Raw genomic sequence first — 26,139 nt, forward strand, 5'->3', positions numbered from 1 at the left:
GCTCCAGCTGATCCTCATCACCCATCAGCTACAAATACTCACCCTGTTCTCTCCCTGTTGTCAGATCCTCATTTCATGTTGCTGCATCACTTGGATTATCGTCTCTCGTCGTCGTGTTGGATTTGTGTTCGTGTTGTCGTCTCCGTGTGAGTGTTTGGTTTGTTCCTGGTTCTATCCACTGGCCATCATCACACTCATCACCGACTTCACCATTCAACACTCTTCACACCACCGTAGACCTTCGTTCACCATTGCCAACATCCTGGACTCAGTCATTCACTCTGTTGTTTCATTATATTTACCATCATTATTAATAAAACTGTGTTGATCGTCTGCGCTTGCCTCCTCCACTTTATTGTATCATTACTGAAGGATCTGACCATCATGGAGGCAGCAGGCGATCGCTCCCCATCTCATCTAGAAGAGTTTTTACAGAGAGCTGTGGGTCGTATGGATCGCCAGGACAAGGCGATAGATGAGATGGGTCGAGCCTTCCAAGCAATGGTGACGAAGGTTTCCGAGCTCGCCCTTCAGGCTCAACAACAACATCCATCGCCACCCATTGCGCCCCCCACGCCACCCACACCGCCGATCGCCACCGGGGGTATTCCCCAGTCCGAACCACGCCTTCCGATTCCGGAGAAGTATGCGGGTGAGCCGAAATTTTGTCGATCATTTCTCTCTCATTGTTCTTTGCATTTGGCATTGCAGCCCCGCACGTTCACCACAGAGGAAGTGAAAGTGGCGTTCGTGCTCTCCTTGCTCACGGGGAAGGCTGCCCTCTGGGGGACGGCGGTGTGGGAGAACCACGACAGCTGCTGTTCTTCGTTCCACGCCCTCTCGGAGGAGATGAAACGGGTCTTCGACCGCTCCGTCGCCGGGGAGAGGCGGCCAGACTGTTAGCGGACCTACGTCAGGAAGAGAGGTCCGTATCTGATTACTCCATCGAGTTCCGCACCCTGGCGGCGGAGTGTAAGTGGAACGAAGAGGCGCAGTGGGATCATTTCCTGCATGGGTTGGCTGACCGCATCCAACAGGAGATTCGAGCTGTGGAACTTCCATCTTCACTCAATGGATTAATCGATCTCACTATCCGTATTGACAACCGGCTAGACCAAGCCGCCAGACGGAGGGGGAGAACCACTCGCACAACCAGTCCCGAGGTTCAGCATCGGCGGCCAGAGGTTGCGGTCAGCCCACCTGGAGATCTGGAACCCATGCAGGTGGGGCGAGCTCGGCTCTCCCAGGAGGAGAGGAACAGGCGGAGATCCCATGGACTGTGTTTATACTGTGGCAGTCCAGAACATCACATCCAGCGCTGCCCAGTAAAAGATCAAGCCCGATAGTAAATCTGAGGCTACTATCGGGTGGGATCTCTGCCAGGAAGACCTCATCTACATCGACACTCCTTCCGGTGAGACTACGGTGGTCTACTCACACACTGGATCAACACGCTTTGGTGGATTCTGGGGCCGAGGGCAGTTTCATGGACTTTAATTTCGCATGTAAGACCAAGATTCCTCTCACCTCTCTCAAACACCCCATTGCACCTTTTGCACTTGATGGACACAAGTTTCCAGTCATCACTCAGACCACCATTCCTGTTTCACTCATCACATCTGGTAACCATACGGAGATTTCATTCCTCATCACAGACTCACCTCAGACTCCCATTGTTCTCGGTCACACTTGGCTCCATAAACACAACCCCAGGATCGATTGGCGTCTCGGATCTGTGGTTAGCTGGAGCGAGGAGTGTCATTTGTCTTGTCTTTTGTCTGCTGGTGTTAATGTTTCTGAGTCTGTGTTTCAGGGGGAAGCAGTGGATTTGACTAACGTTCCCGCGGAGTACAACGACCTGAAGGAGGTGTTCAGTAATTCGCGGGCTGATTCTCTTCCTCCTCATAGTCCCTATGACTGTGCGATAGAGTTATTGCCAGGTACCTCTCCGCCTAAGGGCAAGTTATATTCCTTGTCTATTCCAGAGACGGCGGCCATGGAGAAATATATATCCAGTTCTCTAGCAACGGGGTTCATTCAGCCTTCCTCTTCTCCAGCGGGGGCGGGGTTATTTTTTGTGGGAAAGAAGGACGGATCTCTGCGACCTTGTATTGACTACCGAGGGTTGAACAACATAACGGTAAAGAATACTTATTCTTTGCCGCTTATGTCTTCAGCTTTTGAGAGGTTGCAGGGAGCGGCCGTTTTCACTAAATTGGACTTACGTAACGCTTATCATTTGGTCCGCATTAGGGAGGGGGACGAATGGAAGACTGCTTTTAACACCCCTCGTGGCCATTTTGAGTACTGCGTGATGCCTTTCGGTCTATCTAACTCGCCGGCAGTCTTCCAAGCACTCGTTAATGACGTGTTGCGAGACATGGTCGATCAGTTCATATATGTTTACCTGGATGACATATTGATTTTTTCTTCGTCTCTCCAGGAACATGTGCAACACGTACGACGAGTGCTTCTGCGGTTGCTAGAGAATGGATTGTTTGTCAAGGCGGAGAAATGCGTTTTTCATGCACAGTCTGTTTCTTTTCTAGGACACATCATTTCGACTGAGGGTGTTCGCATGGATCCTGAGAAGGTTAAGGCTGTGGTAGATTGGCCATCCCCAGAGTCTCGCAAGGCCCTGCAGAGATTTCTGGGGTTCGCCAATTTTTATCGGCGTTTTATGCGCAATTTCAGCCAACTAGCCGCGCCTCTGACCGCTTTGACCTCCCCTAGTTTGACGTTCAGGTGGTCAGACGCAGCTGAGGCTGCGTTTGCCAAACTGAAAAGCTGCTTTGTTTCAGCTCCTATTCTTGTCACCCCTGATCGCTCACGTCAATTCATAGTGGAGGTCGACGCGTCAGAGGTGGGGGTAGGAGCAGTGTTATCCCAGCGCGCATCCTCAGACGGAAAGGTTCATCCTTGCGCGTATTATTCTCATCGTTTATCTCCTGCGGTAGTTAACTATGACATTGGCAATCGGGAGTTGTTGGCCGTCAAATTAGCACTGGAGGAGTGGCGTCACTGGCTTGAAGGGTCGGGTGTACCCTTCATTGTATGGACGGACCATAAGAATCTCGAATACATTAGAACTGCTAAAAGACTTAACTCCAGGCAGGCTCGGTGGGCATTGTTTTTCGGTCGTTTCGATTTTACACTTTCTTACCGGCCGGGTTCCAAAAACATCAAGCCCGATGCTTTATCCCGTCTTTTTGAGCGTTCCGATCGTACTGCTACTCCCGAGCCCATTTTACCGGAGACCATCATTATCTCCACGCTCAGATGGGAGGTCGAATCGAAGGTGTTGACTGCCTTAGAAGGGGTAATGCCCCCGGCTCGTTGCCCACCGAACCGTTTATTTGTGCCGGAGGGGTTACGGTCAGACGTTCTCCAGTGGGGTCATTGTTCCAGTGTTGCTTGTCACCCAGGGGTTAGTAGAACTAGATTTCTAGTCAAGCAACGATTTTGGTGGCCTGGTATGGCTCGTGATGTCCACGACTTCGTCTTGGCTTGCTCGGTTTGTGCTGTTGGTAAGACTTCCAATCGACCTCCAGATGGGTTACTCTTACCGCTGTCTGTCCCTTTAAGTGTAGTTTAGGGTACCAACCACCTAATTTTGTTAGTACTGAATCCGAGGTGTCGGTCCCCTCCGCAAACGCACTAGTCCAGAGGTGTCACCGCACCTGGACCAGAGCTCGTAGAGCTCTACTCCAGGCAAGGTCGCGCACCAAGGCTAAGGCCGATCGCCACCGGTCGAAGCCTCCCCGTTACGTCGTCGGTCAAAGAGTGTGGCTTTCAACCCAGAACATTCCGATGCGGTCCGTTTCGAATAAGCTTGCGCCCAAATTTATTGGCCCGTTTTCTGTTACCAAAATCATTAATCCGGTAACAGTGCGTCTTAGCCTTCCTCCTGCGTACAGGAGGGTTCACCCCGTCTTTCATGTGTCCAAAATTAAACCGGTGATTTTTTCCCGTCTTAATCCGCCTGCCCCGGTTCCCCCCCCCCGCCTCGTATCGTTAATGGGGAAACCACGTATTCGGTCAATCGTATTCTGGACTCTAGACGGAGGGGACGCGGTTTTCAGTACTTGGTGGATTGGGAAGGTTACGGTCCGGAGGAGAGAAGGTGGGTTCCTGCTCGGGACATACTGGATCACCGCCTTATTGATGATTACAATCTTCAGGTAAAGCAGGCTGGGAACGCCAAGGGGCGTTCCTAGGGGAGGGGGTACTGTCACGGTAGGAAATCCTCTGTTTCCTCCGTGTCATGTGTGTGTGTATGTTTGTTTGTTCACTCACCTCTGCCATGTGCTCGTTTGATTAAGTGTTGTCACCTGTGTATGATTGCCTCGCTCCAGCTGATCCTCATCACCCATCAGCTACAAATACTCACCCTGTTCTCTCCCTGTTGTCAGATCCTCATTTCATGTTGCTGCATCACTTGGATTATCGTCTCTCGTCGTCGTGTTGGATTTGTGTTCGTGTTGTCGTCTCCGTGTGAGTGTTTGGTTTGTTCCTGGTTCTATCCACTGGCCATCATCACACTCATCACCGACTTCACCATTCAACACTCTTCACACCACCGTAGACCTTCGTTCACCATTGCCAACATCCTGGACTCAGTCATTCACTCTGTTGTTTCATTATATTTACCATCATTATTAATAAAACTGTGTTGATCGTCTGCGCTTGCCTCCTCCACTTTATTGTATCATTACAGTAACTGGCTGATTATGTTAGCATTGCATTGTGGGTTAGTATTTTAATTATTATTTTTTATTAATTATACTCCGAATTTTAATCAGTATTCATTGTATAACCAAATGTATTTGCAGCAAAAAAAAAATTTAATTATTAAGTTCATTGTTATTTAGAGAAGTAAGGGGGCACAGTGACTCAAGTGGCCGGGCCATGCCCCCTAGGGCCCGCTCGTGGCGCCGACACTGCAGAGGTCATTCAAAGTGCTTTACATAGAAATGAGAAAACAAAAATCAAAGATACATGAATTTAAAATATCAATTAAAAGAAAATAAATGTGATTTTAATAAAAACTGTTTAAATGTGTGAAAAAGAATAAAACAGGAATAAAAGTATAAAACAGTTATAAAGAATAAAGAATAAAAACAAGAGAAATAAAAAATAATTAAAATAGTGCATATATAATATAGTGCAATCAGTTCGGACGCAGCATAGTGCTCAATCAGTAAATTCATAGCTAAACAGATGTGTTTTGAGTCTGGATTTGAATGTGGCTACTGTTGGAGCACATCTGATCTCCTCTGGAAGCTGGTTCCAACTCCGACTGGCATAAAAGCTAAAAGCTGACTCTCCTTGCTTTGAGTGAACCCTTGGTATTTCTAGCTGATGTGATCCTAATGATCTGAGTGATCTGTTGGGTTAATATTCAATGAGCATATCAGCAATGTATTGAGTTCCTAGTCCACTGAGTGATTTATATGTGATTCTCACGAAAACTTGGTTTTAAAAATGTCAAGCATGAAAATGTAAAAATTGCTTAAATTTACTTTTTTTCCCACCAGACATTGAAAAACAAAGTCTGGAGTAAATGGGAACATTAATTTAAAAACTTTTACTTATCATTTAACACTTTTTGTAACATTATTTAAAAAATTAGTCTTAAAAAATCTCATTACCGGAACAGTCAGAAAACATTAACACTGACATATTTTCAAAATGACATGACAAACCTGAAAGAACATATTTGGAGATTCTGCACATGCATTTAAAATTAAAGTATTATGCTTCTATTAATTAAATTAACATTTAATAAGCATCTGTTGCGGTAATGATAATCAAAATGTTGTGTAAGCATTCTGACAAGACAATTTTTCAAATTAACTGTAAAAAAATGATCTTACCTGGTAGCCATCTTGAAGTAACTGGTCCATGTGCTTGGTCACTCAAAATCAAACTTTATTAAAATTCTTAAAGTGTTCTCAAGAAGTGTTGCGGAGGATGAGAACATCAGGAATGGACACATCATTTTCCTAATTTTTCTTCATTATTATTATACATGAATATTCTTTTTAATATTACTATATTACACATTTTATTGCTAAAATCATTAGTGCCATGGTGTTTCAATGGTTTCGTGTGAATCACCCACACTGTAAAAAATTTGTTGAGTTAACTTTAAAAACTTTGTTACCCCGCTGCCTTAAAATTCTTTGTTAAGTTAACAATATTTTTTTTGTTGAAATAACTTAAAGTGGAGTCAACCTTTAAAAATAAGTCAATTTGATGGACTTTCCCAAGTTGCCTTAAGTATTATTCAGGGATGTGATTTTTCCGGATTAATCCGGAATTCCGGATTTTCCGACCTGAAAATGTGACCTACGTGAATCATGCAGATATGTAAAAAAAATATATAGGGGGGAGGGGGGTGTCTCACAGCCGTCGTCATGCTAACCCGGGACGGAACCACAATCGCCGTCTCCCCGCACCAGGGCCACACCGGGCGGGACGTCAGATGACAAAGAGATGCTTTTTCCTTCCTTTCCAAGTATCAACAAGGACGTGTTTCCGATCGTTTATCTCCTCTCTTCTCCTCATTTGCGACGTTTGGCTGTCACTCGCGTGACGCGAAACAAAGCGGCATTTATATACACGTCGATTTACTTGGTGGATTTGGAGCGGCAATTTTCACAGAAATGAGAGAAATGAAGTGAAAGCATAGTTAAACCCATCCGTTAATGTGCACATCTGATATGTGCGCGACCCTCTGCATGCGCTTTTCCTGGCTTCGCTCTTCATGAGCACCTGGGTGCTTTGCTCTTGTGCTCAGCAAAAAGTGCGAACTCAAGTCATTTAATAAATTAACGTCATTTCGTTTTTACCTCATAGACTAACATTGTTTTAGCCGCTAAAGCAATGTTAGTCTATAAGGTAAAAACAAAAATGAAATTTAGCGTTTCTTTCTTTAGATACTAACTTAAGTATGTGAGAAGGAAAATATATTTGAGTGATTTCCGATTGATTTGACATGTCTAGGCTATTAAGAGAATATGATGTAAGAAGCTTTTGATAGGTGACTAAACAGCAGTGGTAAGATATATGTTTACTTAAAGCAAATAGAATACATTTCGTTTTACCTCAGAGTCTAACATTATTCTAGCGAAAATAAACTGCTATGGTAAGATCTGTTAACCTAAAGGGAAATAAATGTTTATTCCTTTTTATTAAATATCTGTTTTAAGTCTTCTATATTGTGTTGCGTGTTAAAGTCACTGGTTGTTTATATATGTGATAAAATACCATGTTATCTAAATACAATGTGTGATGTGTTGAAGTATTTTTTATTAAAAAATAACCCATGTTATAATACATTCATATAATATTTCAGGAATAGAACAAGTAAATTATTCTAATGTTAGGGGAACATTAAACTAACCTAAAAATAACGTTATGGCAATGTCTATTTTCTTAAAGAAAACATATCCTGGCTAACCAAAAACCTTGGAAAATAACGTTTTAGAAACCAAAAACTAAAGTTAGGGGAAAGTTTTGGGAACCAAAGATTGTTAGCTGGGGATGGGCAGGAATAGTTGGAAAATCCTGGAAATCCAGGATTTATCAATATTCTACATTAAACAATGTATTTTTTTTCGGGCTACTTATATTCATTTCAGGCTACCAAAAGTTTAAGAGTGCCTGCCCGAAGGGCTACCAGGGATTTAAAAATTTTGCGAGCCCTGCAATTACTTTTATTTATTAGTGTCAACCTTCTATTGTTTATGTTTAACAGCTAACAAAGTTACTCTACAGGGGTCTAAAATTAGAAAAAAAGGACCTTTAAGACACTTTATTATAACTAAAGGTCCTGTGTAGCACATTTTTACAGATATTTGTATTAAAAAATACCCTGGTAAAAATAGAAGTACTGATTTAACTTCTTTACTCAAGTAAAAGTATCAAAGTACTGGCTTGGAAATGTACTTAAAGTATAAAATTAAAAGTAGCCATGCCAGTGATAACCATTTTTTATGCAAAGCTACAGTAACGTTACCTGGATCACACAAATGCTAGAGTGCAAGCTGAGAAACCTAAGTGGATATGGAAAAAAAATCTTTATAAGCCATTGCCTACATTTTATTTGGATGTCTGCAAAATAGGCCTTCTTTTGACATGAACATTTGCATGTTGCACATTTAGCTGTTAACGTTGGGTAAAAATGCAAAACAAAAATAAGTTAAAACATATTTTTTTGTCATGGTTGTTGTTATAGAGAGAGGTGGCAATGGAGCAGTAGACAAGACACTTGCTTTTGATTCCCACTGTTACACATCCACCAAATAAGTTGTTATGTGTCATACTGTACAAAAAAGTTGCATGTTGCACATCTAGCTGCAAAATAAATTAAAATGTGTTTTTTGTTCAAATAAGTTGTTATGGGTCCTACTTTACTATCCGTATAGATCCGCAACCAGTTTGATTGGCGCGTGTGTGTGTGTGGGGGGGGTCTCAATATATTTTCCTGCTTTTTTGTCCTTAGCCAATCACATGCCTGATTATTTTCTAGTCCAGACAACAAATGTTTTGTTGTTGTAACAAATGAAAATGTGTGTTATCTTAACTAAACAATTTGTGTTAATTAAACTAAAAAAACATTTGTAACCCCACTGCCTTACAATTTCTAGTTAAGATAAACGTTTTTGTGTTGTGTTAACTTGATTAAGATGTTTTCTGCAAATTAGCTTTTAGAAATAACAGTTTACAACACATACCAATACTAGTTTATTGTACCATTTAATATGAATTAAACAAAGTGTTTCAATATCATGAAGTGCATAAATTCATTTTTTAAAGGTGCAGTGTGTAATTTTTAGAAGGATGTCTTGACAGAAATGCATTATAATATACAAAACTACATTAGTATGGGTGTATAAAACCTTTTTATAATGCATCATTATTTTTCTATTACCTTAGAATGAGATGTTTTATCTACATACACGAGGGTCCCCTTACATGGAAGTTGCCATTTTGTGCCACGTTTCTACAGAAGCTCTTAACGGAAAAACATTTTTGTCTCCGATGATGACGTGTTTTTCCAGTGGCGGCTACTGTAGCTTCTCTATGCGTTTCAAAAGCAAGGGGTGAGCAGTGGGCTGAGCCGTTGGTTGCAATTCGTAAACTCACCACTAGATGCCACTAAAATTTACACATTGCACCTTTAAATATCACAACTTGACACAGAGAATTTGCACAATAAGCAACTTGTTGCAAAGACCATAAATACTGAAAAGCTGCTTCCACCAATTTCATTAGAAGTTTCATTAGAAACTACTATTTTAAAAAAAACAGATTAAACTACATCCATTAGGAGTCCGAATTCCTTGGGTACATTTAACATTGTTCATATTCATGTCTGGTATTTACTGACTTAAAGTGTATGAAGTGCGTAAAGAGAATAAAATATTTTAAAGTCACAACTTGACACAAACATTACAAAATTTGCAAAAAGGCACACAACAGCCTAAAGGTACTCCAAAAAAGCTACTTTTTACATAGCAAATTGTTTGCGAAAACAATAAACACAAGAAGAACAGCTGCTTCCATAAGGGGTAGTCAATGTTAACAGTGTAAAGCAGACCCATTAGCAGTCCATATACCTTGGGGACATCCGTGATATCAGTAAATACAAGATGTAAAGATGAACATTAAAGGACAAGTTCGGTATTTGACACTTAAAGCCCTGTTTTCAGATTGTTTATGATGAAATAGAACGGTTTTGACTGAAATTTGGACATATGCAGCTGCCCCGAGAATTTTTGGGTGTTTGTGTTTCACCTCACACCTCTACAATGGGTGTATAGGTGCACAGGAACAGTCCTTCCTAAAATGCATTAAACTTTCGTTTACAAAGACGTGAAACTCACCAAGTGGTCAGGGGTGTTCACTGATATGCTCACACAAAAATCGCTGCAAAAGATCCTTTCCAACAGGTTTTATCGTAGTTTTTGTCCAACTCCATTGACTTGTATTAGATGTGCTGTGAGGTACAGTATTACTCCGCACCGGGAACTTTGTTTGTATTCTTGCAATTGGCAAAGGCGGATTATCGCCACCAACTGGAGTGTCTATTATTCAAGCTCTCAACGGAAGAATATACGAGTGTGAGGCGTTTGGAAAAATAGGTCCACAAGTTTACAACGAATGCTAAAACACCTGTTGGAGAGCATCTTTTGCGGCGGTTTTTGTGTGGGCGTGTCAGTGAGCGCCCCTGACCGCTCGGTGAGTTTCGCGTCTTTGTAAACGAAACTTTAATGCATTTTAGGAAGGACTGTTCCTGTGCACCTATAAACCCACTGTAGAGGTGGGAGGCGAAACAACAAACACCCGAAAACTCTCGGGGCAGCCGCACACGTCGAAATTTCAGTCAAAACCATTCTATTTCATCATAAACAATCTGAAAACCGTTCTATTTCATCATAAACACTCTGAGAACAGGGCTTTAAGTGTAAAATACAGAACTTGTCCTTTAAGTGCATAAAGAGAATAAAAGGTTTCAAAATGCCAGAACTTGACACAAACATTACAAAATTAGCTAAAGGCACAGAAGAGCTTAGAGGTTCTTTAAAAAAAGCTACTTTTTGCATAGCAACTTGTTGCAAAGACCATGAACACGTGAAGAACAGCGGCTTCCACCAATGTTCATTACAAGTTTTTGTAGGGCCGTAAAGGTGTACTTCATGTGTTTGGGGTAGTCAATGTTAACGGCGTAAAGCAAAACCATTAGCAGTCCATATGCCTTGGGGACATCCGAGATTTCAGTAACCACCAGACGTTCTTCTAAAATGAGCAATATGTCAATTATTGCCTTTGGAAGCACGTCTCTACATGGCTCCTCACTTACGATTAAAATGCCCGTTTGAGTGCCTTTTAGGATGTCTTCTTCATCTGATGGCTGAAATTACAAAGATAAAAATAACAAATTAGTAAATTCAGTAAGGTTCCAGTATGTATTCAGAAAAACATTAAAGAATTCTATCACTGACTGCAATTCAGTTTTTAATTATTAAATACTGGTTACATTTCTCACATCGCTACAAGATGGAGTAAATACAATTTTTGAAAACACTTTCTATCCATTTGTAGTATATTGTAAGGGCATTTGCATAATGTTGGAGTATTACCTTATAGAAAGTTTATATGTTGTTTCATTATTAATATAATGTCTAACATGATTGATGAACTACAGGGAGTGCAGAATTATTAGGCAAGTTGTATTTTTGAGGATTACTTTTGTTATTGCACAACTACAGTGCTCTTGGTCAATTCAAACAGTATGTAAGAAATGTATATCAATTAATCATAAAATGGCCCTGATATGTCACAAGACATTAAGAAATCATTTTTATTTCAAATACTTATATTACTGACAACAGTGGTCCGGCCAGGATATTGTCATTTAAAAAGTGGAGTTGCAGCCCTCAACTGATGTTTATGTTGTCATATTGTGTATTGGCCACCAGTTGTGTGATTGCAGTACCAGTTTTAGCCACAAGTTTTGTGATTGCAGTACCAGTTTTGGCCACAATCCTACATACTGTTCCTTTAACAAACCCTCTACCTGAACATTTAAATAGTAAAAGTGAAATTTTGGCTTTCTTAAGAGAATATTTCTATGTACACCATTATTTGGCAACTATTGGTGTGCAGAACCACCAGGCAACCAAATGAAAAACAAAGATTTAACATATCAGTTGTTTTTTTTCACCTGTTGAAGTGAGAACAACAAACAAACTCCACCTTTACAAAAAAAATCAACAAAACAATACAAAATAAGAAAACATATAAACTCAGTGACCAATACAGCCACCCTTCTTTTCGATAACAGTCACAAGCCTTCCATTCACAGATTCAGTCAGTTTCTTGATCTGGTCTGAACCCACATTTTGTGCAGCCACAACCACAGCCTCCCAGACACTGTTTAGAGAGGTGTACGGTTTACCTTCACTGTAAATGTCCTGCTTAAGAAGGGATCAAAAGGTCTCAATAGGGTTTAAGTCAGGTGAAAAAGGGGCCATGTCATTAGTTTTTCATCTCTAAGGCCTTTACTGGCCAGTCATGCAGTGGAGTACTTTGATGCATGTGATGAGCGTTGTCTTGCATAAAAAAGTCTTCTTGAAAGATGCAGATTTTTTCCTGTACCACTGCTTGAAGAAAGTGTCTTCTAAAACTTGGCAGTAGGTCTGAGAGTTGTTTTTATTTCCATTTTCAACCCAAAAAGGTCCAACTAGCTCATCTTTAATAATACCTGTCTGTGCTTGTCTGCCTGTAATGTAGAAGACACTTTCTTCAAGCAGTGGTACAGGAAAAAGTTTGCATCTTTCAAGACTTTTTTATGCAAGACAACACTCCATCACATACATCAAAGTACTCCACTGCATGGCTGGCCAGTAAAGGCCTTAGGGGCTGTTTACACTTGGTATTAAGATGTGTTTTCATCGATCGGATCACAAGTGGACGAGAGAGACACATTACGTTTACACCTGGTATTTAAATCCGTCTCTTTTGTCCACTTTCGACCGCTTCTGTGCTGAATACTATGAGGGGGTGGTCTGTGAGACGATGGGCGAGTCTCTCTGCTGTCATTCAAACCCGAGCGGGAGTAATTATGAGTTTATATGGACGCAAACTAATATTTTGTCGGAGTGCACTGCTTGTTTAGCAAGTAAACATGCTGCACAGTGTTTTGTACATGAGTATGTAAGAGCTTTCTTTGAATTTTCAGCATGAAATAGGATCGTGCAACTTTCACACGCTTTCAAAACGAAACTACGGAGATCAGCTGCTTAGATTTATCAATGAAAGGCTAAAAATAGCGCCGTTCACCGAATGTTCACACCAGAAGTAAAAAAAGACGTAAAACTTGTGTTTAATACCTCAGATTAGATAAATGGGCGGAGAAAAGGCGGTCGCGTGTGGCTGTTCGAACGCATTCAACCACATGTGCGTTCCGCAACTCCAAAGCGATCCGATCGAAAGCGGTTTCGACCACCTCTGGATGTGGTTTAAAGTGGTCGAAAGTGGACGAGCTCAAAACGTTTTGAACACCGTTTACACCTGGCATTTACGTCGTCCACTTTTGATCCGATCGACGAAAACACATGTTAATTCCAAGTGTAAACAGCCTCTAGAGATGAAAAACTAATGACTTGGCCCCATCTTCACCTGACTTAAACCCTATTGAGACCTTTTGATCCCTTCTTAAGCAGGACATTTAAGCCCTTTTCACACACAAATTCCGCAAGATACACGTTATATGCATCCTGGATTTTTCCGGAATAGTTAGATTTTTTTTCATTTACACTGCCAAGTTTACACGGCTTGTGACGGTCCCGGAAAGACACGTGACCCGTTGAAAGTCCCGCCCTCTCTTCTACGCAGCGTCTGAAGTTTGCATATTATATATTATTTCTCTCTCCAGAAACAACTCGCGTGCATTTTTGTTTATGATAAGACTACAAAGGATCGCGTGAACGCACAGTTCTATTCTGGTGAATGATCTCAGCTTCAGAGTGGATGTTTGACAAGCTCCCTGACTTCTGCTTTGATACAGTTTTCAGACATTTCTCATCGTGATTGTTTAAATGCATTTAAAACCCGCATTTTGATGAGCTGAACGATATATCTTGTTGGGATGACGTGCGGGTATTTTCGTTTATTATAGCTCAAATGAGCACGTGATGCGATATTCTTTTATGCTGCTGAATGATCTCAGTTTCAACGCAGTAAGTAACGAGCTAACTTACCATCAGTCTAACTTTAAACTTCAGTCCAGTTTGCTGACATTTCTCGTAGTGAATGTTGTAAATCCCTCATTTTAAAGAGTTGAACCAACTTTATGTTGCCATGACACACGCGTTCTCACTACGGCACGTGCGTCATTGTTTATGCGTCTCATATATCATTTCCCGATAACTGCTTCAATCTAGTTTGCAACATTTCTCATGCTGAATGTTTATATGCATGTTATCTCTCGTTGTAAGGAGCTGAACCATAACTTGTGTTGTGATGATGACGCGCGCATCCTCACTTTGACACGCCCATTACAGCATTCTTGCGGCTTCTTGTTCACACAGAGGGTTACCCGCGTATCTTACTAGGTCCTCTTTCCGGCAACGATCCCAGAAGATTAACGGAACAAGTTTTTGTTCACACAGATGCTTGTCTGGCAATTTTACGGGTATTTTCTGGGACCAGAGGTCTGTGTGAATGGGGTTTTACAGTGAAGGTAAACAGTACACCTCTCTGAACAGTGTCTGGGAGGCTATGGTTGCGTGTGCACAAAATGTGGGTTCAGATCAGATCAAGAAACTGACTGAATCCGTGAATGGAAGGCTTGTGATTGTTATCGAAAAGAAGGGTGGCTATATTGTTCACTGAGTTTATATATTTTTATTATTATTTTTTTTTGTAAATGTATGTAAAATCTTTGTTTTTCATTTAATTGCCTAATAATTCTGCACAATAATAGTTGCCTAATAATGGTGTACATAGAAATATTCTCTTAAGAAAGCCAAAATTTTACTTTTACTACTTAAATGCTCAGGTTTGAGGGTTTGTTAACATTTTGAATTGACCAAGAGCACTGTAGTTGTACAATAACAAAAGTAAACCTCAAAAATACAACTTATAAATAATTCTGCACTCCCTGTATATGAGCACAGATTGCATGTCCACTTCATTAAACTGTCAGAATCCTGGGAAATTAGTCATTTTTCTGTAACAAAAAACAACAACAATAAGATGATTTAAATGGTTATTTTATGCAAGTCTAAAATCTGATGCATTTGATCAGGGCCATATACTATGGAGCGTTTCAGAATTACAGAGGTCCCACAACAAATCTGCTAAGGATTAATACATGGCTAATAGTTAATTCATAGTTATATGAAAATAAATGAACTAGACTCTTAATAAATAGAAGTGGTTTAAATGACATAAGTAGAATTGTCATTCTAACTGTACTCTCTTGACGCTTTATAAAAAAGTTGAGGTAAAAGTTTGTAAACAAACACTGTGCGTTTGTGAGAGAGAGAGAGGAGAGAGAGAGAGAGAGAGAGAGAGAGAGAGAGAGAGAGAGAGAGAGAACATGCGCGTGCATGACAGAAATAGTGCCAACTTCCATTGGTTCGTCAACACATTTACAAACGTATTAAATGTTGCACGTCGCCTCGTTTCTGATGTGGACATTGTGTAATGGCATGGCTCTGTTATTGTTTTATGTCTCGTCACACTGATACCTCCATACGCGACGCGCAACATTCAAAACGTAACTGTTAGCATCAATTGTAACGTATTGTCGTTGAGGACAAAAACTGTAAATAACACGGAAAATATACATTTTCTTATATCTTGCGACGTCACGTCGAATCTGGTCTGGACAATTAACTTACAAAGTACACTACATTAACCGCGTCAATAAACTTAAATTTAAGATTTATGACAAAAAAGAGTCAATTATTAAAATGTTTAACGTTAGCTACTTACATTGTGTGTTGCACTCTTTCACAAGGGAATTTACCTCAGCTTCTGTAAACCGTAAATCCTGCCTTCTTTGATATGATTGGCCAGTAACACCCGCGTTCTTTGATTCGATTGGCCACCAACACTGGCTGACCGCAACATAAAACAGGTTTTCCTTATAAATCCTTAAGTTAATTTCCTTAATATTCGGTGGTCGGCGCAGTTTTACTCGTATATAGATTCGGTTTGCGTACAAAAGCTGCAAACACTTCATTAATTTGGATATTTATTCGACCAGATCAGTATACAGTTATAGTTTAAACCAATATGAAACAATATAACTTAAAAAACGTACCTTACATGTCGCCTGCAGAACGTCCGTCAGTCACCAAGGCGGGAAGAGATGTGTGGAGGAAGTCCGTGGTCAGCTTCAGTCTCGCGATTTTTTAAGTAAAGCCCGCGAAAATGTGAATCAGTTCTTTCAACAAACATTTTTTTGTTTAAATAACAATTATCCTTGTTTATTCAACTTTTACCCTAGTTTAGGACAAAAAACTTAAATTTTCTTGTTGTTTCAACAATTTATAAAAGTGTAGTTATGTCTACAAAAAAGTAAGTTGAAATAACTAATTCACACAATTATTATTTACAGTGCATATACCATTAATAATACTTTAAAATCAATCCTAAATGTAACTGGTAGCCAGTAGAGACCTGAGGACTGGTGTGATGTGTTCTTATTTTCTGGTTCTGCTCAGAATCCTGGCAGCAGCGTTCTGAAGGAGCTGGAGCTGTCTAATGGTCTTTTTGGGAAGGCCAGTAAGGAGGCCATTACAATAATCCACCCTGCTGGTGATGAAAGCATGCACAAGTTTTTCTAAGTCTTGTCTGGAAACAAAGCATCTAATTCTTGCGATATTTTTGAGATGATAATATGCTGATTTAGTTATTGCTTTGACATGACAACTGAAACTAAGGTCAGACTCCAGAATCACACCAAGATTCCTGACTTGATTTTTAGTTGTTTGACCCCTAGCGTCAAGGTATGCATTCACCTTGAGAACTTCATCTTTGTTTCCAAATGCAATAACTTCTGTTTTCTCTTTGTTTAACTGAAGAAAGTTTTGGCACATCCAACTGTTAACTTTATCAATGCATTTGCACAGGGAGTCAATGGGGCTGTAGTCGTTAGGGGATAGAGCTAAGTAGATCTGAGTGTCGTCTGCATAACTGTGATAGGCAATTTTGTTCTCTCTCATTATTTGGCTTAGTGGGAGCATATACAGGTTGAACAGGAGTGGCGCAAGAATTGAGCCTTGCGGGACTCCGCATGTCATGGATGTCCACTCAGATTTATGGCCACCTATACTTACATAATAACCTCTCCCTTCTAAGTATGACTTGAACCATTTCAGGACCATCCCAGAAAGCCCGACCCAGTTTTCCAGCCTGTCAGGAAGTATGTTGTGATCGACAGTGTCAAAAGCAGCACTGAGGTCGAGTAGCACCAGCACTGATAGTTTGCCTGTGTCTGTATTGAGGCGAATATCATTTATTATCTTTATGAGCGCTGTCTCTGTACTGTGGTGTGGTCTGAAACCAGATTGAAAAATGTCAAAGTAACCATTAGAAATTAAGAATTTGTTCAGCTGATTGAAAACAACTTTTTCAATTATCTTGCCTATGAAAGGAAGATTTGAGATTGGTCTGTAGTTGCTCGATACAGTGTTATCTAGGTTGCTCTTTTTCAGGAGGGGCTTAACAAATGCAGTTTTAAGGGACTTTGGAAAAGTCCCAGAGTTAAGTGATGCATTTACCACTTTTAGGAGATCTGCTTCTAAACAGTTAAAGACACTTTTGAAAAAAGATGTTGGGAGTGTGTCAAGGCCACAGGTTGATGTTTTAAGATGCTGTACTGTTTCTTCCAAAATTTTACCATCAACTGCTTCGAAATCAGACATCGTAACTACTTTCCGATGTTGTGGTCTAACTTGTCTGACCCCTGCGCAGCTCAAGGATGTGCTGATCACCTTTCTGATATTATTGATTTTCTCAGAGAAGAAGTAAGCAAACTCACTGCATTTGCTGTCTGAGTGCATTTCACTTGGAATGTGACTTGGGGGAGGGGGGGGTTGTTAGTCTCTCTATAGTAGCAAAAAGAGTGTGTGTGTTATTTGTGATGTTGTTTATAATATTTGAAAAGAAAGTCTGTCTAGCTTTGCCTAGTTCCACATTGAAAGCACGAAGGCTGTCTTTATAGATATTATAATGGACTACAAGTTTTGTCTTCCCCCACATGCGCTCAGCTTTCTGCATTGTCTCTTCATATTCTGCACCGCTGTTGAGTTTCTCCAAGGTGATTTTTGCCTGCCATTCTTCTTCCTAACTTTTACAGGAGCAATATTATCGATTGCACTCTTAACTTTCGAATTAAAGGAATCAAGGAGAAAATCAATAGAGTCTGCAGATATGCTTGGTGTTAAAGATATAGCCTTCATAAATAGCCACTGGTGATCTCATTTAAGGATCTCTTTTTGACAGACAAAGATTTAGTTTCAATAGTAGGAGAGATTAATATATCAAAGAAAATACAGAAATGATCAGACAGTGCTACATCCTTAATAACAATTGATGAAATGTCTACACCCTTACTGATAATTAAATCTAGAGTGTGTCCACGATTCTGTGTGGGTCCATGTACAGTCTTGTTCAAAATAATAGCAGTACAATGTGACTAACCAAGGTTAATAATCAAGGTTTTTAGTATATTTTTTATTGCTACGTGGCAAACAAGCAGAGATGGGCATAAATACATGGAAATGTATTTCAAATACAAATACAAAATACTGTGTGGAAAAATGTATTTAAATTCAAATACAAAATACTGTGTGGAAAAATGTATTTAAATACAAATACAGTATTTTGTATTTTGAAAATACACAAAAAACATGTGAAATTGGTGATTCAGTGCAAGTATCCCTATTATGCTGAAATCTATCTGGGTCTATTTCTGAATGCCAAAAAGCATTTAGATGTGTGCAACTGCTTAGAAACTTTCGTTTTATTTTACATACCTCATTGTTTGAGATATATTTGTTATGACAACTTGACATAAACCAATACAACACAACTTGTTATAAATCATAAACAATTATTATCAAACTTAAGAAACTACCTAGCTTTGTGGGTTAACATTACATTAAACTGTGATTTAAATGTCATTAAGTGTTAATACTGTGTCAAATATTATTAACACTTAATGACACATTATATTTGTACCACTGTAGTTGAGGTCAAGAAAAATCTTTATGATGCTGTTATAAAACTATTTTACAGAGTATTAACACTTGATGACATTTCAATGACAAATTCAATTTGTATCACTGGTAAAAAGTGGTCAGTTATGTTGTCTTGGTTAATGTCAAGTTGCCATAACAAAGACATCTCAAACAATGTCATCTTTGCAATAAAAATGACATAATTGAACAAATGACACTTAATGACAGTAGTCATAAACATCAATAAAATCTCCTTTATATTCATGACACGTGTCATGTCATGGTTATGAATGTGTCATGTCAGCCTTATGAACACCCATTCAAGTAAAGTGATGTTTTATAAAAACATCATAAAAACTTTTTCATGTGTCGTCAAAATGACCCACAACCTAACCAGTTTATATGTGAAGAAATCCACATATTTACAAACTTCTCACGAGACGAGTGTTTGACAAATTATTTGGCAAACTACTTCCTCTCATCGCTGCTTTTTGATGGTTTTGAGAACAATTACTCACAAGTCGCCCTCTGTCATTTCACAGAATTATACAACAGAGAGCACGTCAAGCTTAAAGTCTTGCAGGTTTACTGAGGAGCCTGCAGGTTCATGCCGTAGAGTAGAGCCATGCGAATTGCAAAAGTGTAAACAAGACTTCAACTGCACAAAGCTAAAAAGAAATCAGCAACTTGCCGCGTCACGTGTGAAAGGGCCTTTAAAGGAAAACACCACAGTTTTTTTATATTTTACTGTGTTCTTGCCTCGGCTTAGATGAATGAATACAGACCCATCTTTTTTCAATACGTGCACTTCATCTTTGCACAGCGTGTCATTAATGTGTTAGCATTTAGCCTAGTCCCATTTATTCCTTAGGATCTAAACAGGGAAGAATTTAAAAGCCACCAAACACTTCCATGTTTTCCCTATTTAAAGACTGTTACATGAGTAGTTACACGAGTAAGTATGGTGGCACAAAATAAAACGTGGTGATTTTTAAGTGGATAAAAAATGAGAACTATATTGTATGGCGGAAAGAGCACTCCGTTTGCAGCACTCCGACCTCGGGCGCAGCAACATCATCACTCCTGCAAACTAAGTGCTCTTCCTTCATGCATTGAAAATAGATAGTTATGTATTAATTTGTCTAAGTTGAGGTAAGAACTTAGTAAAATATGGAAAAATTGTGGTTTTCCTTTAAATCAAAAGTGTAGGCCTATTTGTCAGCGTTGAATTTGAATTTCCTTCCGCGACAGTTATAATAACACAAATCACATCACACCCAATAATTCAATCGCCCTTGCTTTTTTCCCAATCCAACATTTCAATTATTGCCCACTAAAAGCTGCACAGATATATTTGCTTACCTAAACTCTGGTGTCTGGTCTAAACTAGTTGATGCATGAAAACAGCACCCTGACTGGTTGACTGGCTCAAAGTATTTTGAGTATTTTAAAAATACAAAAATACTCATCTTAAATGTATTTAAATACAAATTACATTTCATTTTTTTCAAAGGCTGTAAAATACAAAATACAAAATACTATTTTGTATTTCAAATACGTATTTTAAATACATGTATTTGAAATACTGCCCATCCCTGCAAACAAGTTACCAGTGGGTTCAGTAGATTCTCAGAAAACAAACAAGACCCAGCATTCATGATATGCACGCTCTTAAGGCTGTGCAATTGGGCAAATAGTTGAAAGGGGTGTGTTCAAAAAAATAGCAGTGTCTACCTTTGACTGTACAAACTCAAAACTATTTTGTACAAACATTTTTTTTCTGGGATTTAGCAATCCTGTGAATCACTAAACTAATATTTAGTTGTATGACCACAGTTTTAAAACTGCTTGACATCTGTGTGGCATGGAGTCAACCAACTTGTGGCACCTCTCAGCTGTTATTCCACTCCATGATTCTTTAACAACATTCCACAATTCATTCACATTTCTTGGTTTTACAGCATTTTTGATATCACCCCACAAGTTCTCAATTGGATTAAGGTCTGGAGATTGGGCTGGCCACTCCATAACATTAATTTTGTTGGTTTGGAACCAAGACTTTGCCCGTTTACTAGTGTGTTTTGGGTCATTGTCTTGTTAAAACAACCATTTCAAGGGCATGTCCTCTTCAGCATAGGGCAACATGACCTCTTCAAGTATTTTAACATATGCAAACTGATCCATGATCCCTGGTATGCGATAAATAGGCCCAACACCATAGTAGGAGAAACATGCCCATATCATGATGCTTGCACCTCCATGCTTCACTGTCTTCACTGTGTACTGTGGCTTGAATTCAGAGTTTGGGGGTCGTCTCACAAACTGCCTGTGGCCCTTGGACCCAAAAAGAACAATTTGACTCTCATCAGTCCACAAAATGTTCCTCCATTTCTCTTTAGGCCAGTTGATGTGTTCTTTGGCAAATTGTAACCTCTTCTGCACATGCCTTTTTTTAACAGAGGGACTTTGCGGGGGATTCTTGAAAATAGATTAGCTTCACACAGACGTCTTCTAACTGTCACAGTACTTACAGGTAACTCCAGACTGTCTTTGATCATCCTGGAGGTGATCATTGGCTGAGCCTTTGCCATTCTGGTTATTCTTCTATCCATTTTGATGGTTGTCTTCCGTTTTCTTCCACGTCTCTCTGGTTTTGCTCTCCATTTTAAGGCATTGGAGATCATTTTAGCTGAACAGCCTATCATTTTTTGCACCTCTTTATAGGTTTTCCCCTCTCCAATCAACTTTTTAATCAAAGTACGCTGTTCTTCTGAACAATGTCTTGAACGACCCATTTTCTCAGCTTTCAAATGCATGTTCAACAAGTGTTGGCTTCATCCTTAAATAGGGGCCACTTGTTTCTTCACAAAATTGATGACCTCAGTGATTGAATGCCACACTGCTATTTTTTTGAACACACCCCTTTCAACTAATTCAACTAATTGCCCAATTGCACAGCCTTAAGAGCGTGCATATCATGAATGCTGGGTCTCATTTGTTTTCTGAGAATCTACTGAACCTACTGCTAACTTGTTTGCCACGTAGCAATAAAAAAATATACTAAAAACCTTGATTATTCTGGTTAGTCACATTGTACTGCTATTATTTTGAACAATACTGTACATGTTGAGTCAGATCAAAAGTATTTTAAACAGCTGTGACATCTTTTGCCATAATGCTTTCTGGCTTATCTATGTGAATGTTAAAATCTCCAGCAATAGCAAAATTGTCAAACTCTGAGGAAATCGTTGATAACAGTTCTGTAAAGTCCTCAACAAATGCTGGAGAGTATTTTGGGGGCCTGTAAATAATGATCAGTAGAATGCGTGGGGTACCTTTCAACACAATACCTAGATATTCAAAAGATGGGTAATTCCCAAATGACACTTGCTTACATTGATAGACATCTTTAAAAAGAGCAGCTACACCTGCACCTCTCCTAGCAGTTCTGCAGACACTCATAAAAGTAAAGTTAGAAGGGGCTGTTTCATTAAAGACTGTTGCACTGTAACGTTCTTCTAGCCATGTTTCATTTAGAAACATAAAATCCAGGTTGTTTGTGGCTATTAAGTCGCTGACTAGAAGTGATTTGTTTTTAAGTGAACAGATATTTAAAAGTGCTAACTTAACAGTGCAAAATTTTTCCCTAACAGAGATCTTAGTTTGACATGTCACAGGCAGCAGATTAGATTGATTTGCCACACGGTTTGATAAAGCCTTAGGCTTTCTATCATGTACTAAAACAGAAATAGATAAAGATATAGGCACACTGAGTTCCTGCTTGTTATGTATACAATTGAAAGTATTAGTATTATCATAGCAGGAACCCGACACACATCACTGAGAGCCATTATCAGTTGTTTTTCGTTCACCTACAGTAGATGGAGGAGGGTGTGTGCCTTGGCGTTGTGTCAGAGACCGAAGAGCTCTCATAGGAGGAGGAGGGGGAGCTGGGGGCTTGCAGCAATAGAGTGCGATAGTTTAGTTTGAGCATAAACCAGTTCCTCCATTTTTCCAGAGAAGGTCAAAAGCGGGGATGCTAGAGAGAGGAATGACATATCTAGTGAGGAGTCCTGTTGCCCTGATGTGACCAGAGGCTGTGATATGTTGTCCTGTTTTCCCTGGCTGTTTTCCAGAAAGTCATCCTTGGGTGCTGAATCCTGGAGCATTTCTAATCTGACACAGTCTGACTGTGGTGAGCTCTGTGGGCAGGACTCAGCTAAGATTGTGTCCATGAGCAGTGGTTGTTGTGGCTGCATGGTGTTATCTCTGTCCTTGTGGGATCTGTCAACGTCATGTCCATTCAGGTGCTGGAGAGAAGTCCTGTGGTCATTCATACTCTGTCCAGATGTGTGTGTGCCATTCAGGTTGAGTGGATTGGCACACACTGCTGAAGGATGATGAAGGGAGAAATAGATATAGTTCTTTAGCACTCTTGCACCCAGTCTGTTTGGGTGGATGCCATTCTGTTTAAATAGTTGTCTCTGACTCCAGAAAAGATTGAAGTTGTTGATAAAGTTCAGTCCCTTTATGTTGCAGGTTTTTTGCAGCCATGTATTAAGTCCAAGCAAACGTGAAAACCTATTTGTTTATCAGTACATGAGGGAGCAGGAACACTTTCACTGCCCAAAAACTTCCATACACAAAACTTGTTTCAAAATAAAAGTTCAGTTTGTTTAAACATGTGTCACGGAGTGACTTTTGAAGGGGGCGGAACCGAAAGTGGCCGAAGATTTGTTCTGCCCGGACGTAACTCCCAGAACACAAGTCACTTCCGGGAACTCCGGGAGACCAAAATTTGGGCTGGATTGGCAACAGGTGCGTCGATGAACGTGGCGATCGCTGATTGGGTGATTCAGCAGTGAAGAGGAGTATAAAGAGGACATCAGAGATACAGGAAGTGGTTGTTTATTTCCAGCAGATACTGCGGGTGGAGTAGAGCATTCAGGGCATTCAAAGCAGAAATGGAGACGATTATAGTGAGAAATTGAACCTTCACAAATCGAAGGAAGGAGTGGGGCAACAAGAAATATGTGACCCGTCACGGAAACCAGGGACACAAGTCGGCAGCACAAGTTTCGAGAAAATGAGAAACAACGTTTTTTTTCAAAATTTGTGATTTTTGTTTTATTGCAGAATCTGTTAGTTGAGAACACGAAGAAGCCTCTCCATGTTTGAGATAGGAGTTTATGTATATTTAAAAGCGTACATTTTGCGGTTAAAATAGGCTTGTTTTTCCGGAGATTCTAGCGTGCAGCGGGGGGCGTCATTGTCTGTGTGTATATTTACATACTGGATAAGCTTGTGTTTTCGCCTCCGCCCTCAAAGGGAACAGCGTGAGTACTGAATAAGGATAGTTCGCCCAAAACTGAAAATAATGTCATAAATGACTTACCCTTATGTCGTTCTAAACTCGGAAGACCTCCGTTCATCTTCGGAATACAGTTTAAGATGTTTTAACTTTAGATTTAGTCCTAGAGCTTTCTGTCTCCTCCATTGAAAATCTATGTATGGTTTCCATGTCCAGAAAAGTAATAAAAACATCCTCAAAGTAGTCCATGTGACATCAGTGGGTCAGTAAGATTGCGTTGAAGCATCGAAAATACAGTTTGTTCCAAAAATAGCAAGAATTACGACTTTATTCAGCATTGTCTTTGTTCCGGCTCGAGCGTGAAGTCACGTGACTGTAGTGACGCGGCTGCCCTGTTCCTCAGACATGTTTACTTAGTTTTATTTTTTCCAACGTATAGCGTGCGTCTCCCCAGACTGTAAATGAAGCTCGGGGGCACAAAACAAAATAAATATAAAAGAAGCTGGGGCGGAACAAATAACAGTCAGCCGCATCGTACGTCAGCCGCGTCACTGAGTTTATGGGGCGCCGCAGTCGGATGACGTCAAAGTACCGCGAGAGCTCTTCAAGAAATCTTACGGAGTAGTTTAATTTCGACTCGCTCTCACGGTACTTTGACGTCTTGCAGCGCAGCATGAGTCCAAACACACAGAAGTTACACAGAGATCATTGTATTGTTTATATAATTGGCTACATGCTTTGTCTATCAATATTTTCCATGAAGTCATTGGCTGGAGGAACAAGCGAGCGATTGGTAACATATCTTAAGGACTTCACGTTTTCGACGGCGCTGTTGTTTGTATTATGTGTTTGTAATAAAATACTACATATGATGCTAGAATATCTGTTTCTCAAAACGGCTTTACAGGGGGTATAGCTTAGCTAAATGAGATGTAAATGAGCCCTATTGTCTCTCCCAGCAGGGAAAAGTGTTAACTTTTCTTTCTCTATTTTCTCGGCTTTCTCTTTCTTGAATGTGTTACATTCAAATGACCACAACTTCTCCAAATCTTATCAGATTTCCATGTGTTACACATCGTTGGAAAGCTTAGAAACTGCACTTTCAGAATCGGTGAATAACTCAAAATGCCCTAGATCTGACTTGTGTCCCAACTTTCCGTGATTGGTCCTGTGTTCGTCCTTTGCGTCCAGGAAGAGAGGAATTGGAGGCCCAGCCTGCAGTTCGCCTGGGAGACACAAGGGGGAGCAAGCCGAGAATACTCACCTGTAATTCACATGCGGATCAAGAAGAGAGCAAGTCAGAAGACTTACCCGTAAATCTCCGTAAGAGTCAGCAGCGACTCGGATCAAGAGCTCTCCAGCCCCCGGGAACTCCTTTTAAGAACCCCTTTCCCCTTCCCCCCTTACCCTTTTTAAATTTAATAAACATTGTTTTAATTCACTTGCTCTCGTCTGTCTGATCATTGGGATGTTTTTGAGACCTCCTCGAGGTGGAAACTGAGGGAGGGGCGAGACTCACGACATTGGTGGTCCGCTCCAACCTGTGACAGATACACTCTGAGGCTATTTTGGGGATTCCCGCCTGGATTTGGCCTACCCAATTTCAAAAGCTTCCCATACCCAAGCTTACAAAAGCTTGGTATCATTTTACAGGAAACCCTTTGAAATTTCATAAAACCCTGTTGAGTGCTAAACGTGGTTGTATGTGTTGTCAGTCCTCTAATAAACACATAAATAGGCGCTTTTTGATGTTTTTTTTTTTCTAAAGTCTGCATTTAAAAGTGTATAACTCTGGCCCTGAGTGGTAACATAACCTGCAGTTTTGTTTGATTCCAGCAATTGTTAGCTTACAGAGGAAAAATATAATGTATGCAGAGGAATATATAATGTATGCAAAAGTTATTTTACTCCAACTTAAGGGAGGAATAATACTCTTTTTGTATACAATTTCCACCTAAAACATTTGAAGTGTCCTCATAACCACATACAGTGGAATAAATGCAATATCTTTATATCATTTTACAGAAAACCCTTTGAAGTTACATAAAAAGCTGCTGTTTG

General features: G+C 40.1%; 2 protein-coding genes across 2 annotated transcripts in view; both read left to right on the plus strand.

The window, feature by feature from the left end:
• LOC129454938 (interferon-inducible GTPase 5-like) overlaps nt 1–26,139 on the plus strand; it is a 197,576-nt gene that overhangs the window by 86,717 nt on the left and 84,720 nt on the right. The gene's annotated exons all lie outside the window — the stretch shown is intronic.
• LOC141351432 (uncharacterized) lies at nt 385–4,681 on the plus strand. Its single transcript, XM_073858144.1, has 4 exons — nt 385–652; nt 712–925; nt 1,114–1,738; nt 4,413–4,681. The coding sequence occupies exons 1-4, from the start codon at nt 385–387 to the stop codon at nt 4,674–4,676; spliced, it is 1,371 nt and encodes a 456-aa protein (XP_073714245.1). The 3' UTR covers nt 4,677–4,681.

The sequence above is a fragment of the Misgurnus anguillicaudatus genome, chromosome 20, assembly GCF_027580225.2.
Source record: "Misgurnus anguillicaudatus chromosome 20, ASM2758022v2, whole genome shotgun sequence".
Lineage (NCBI taxonomy): Eukaryota > Metazoa > Chordata > Actinopteri > Cypriniformes > Cobitidae > Misgurnus > Misgurnus anguillicaudatus.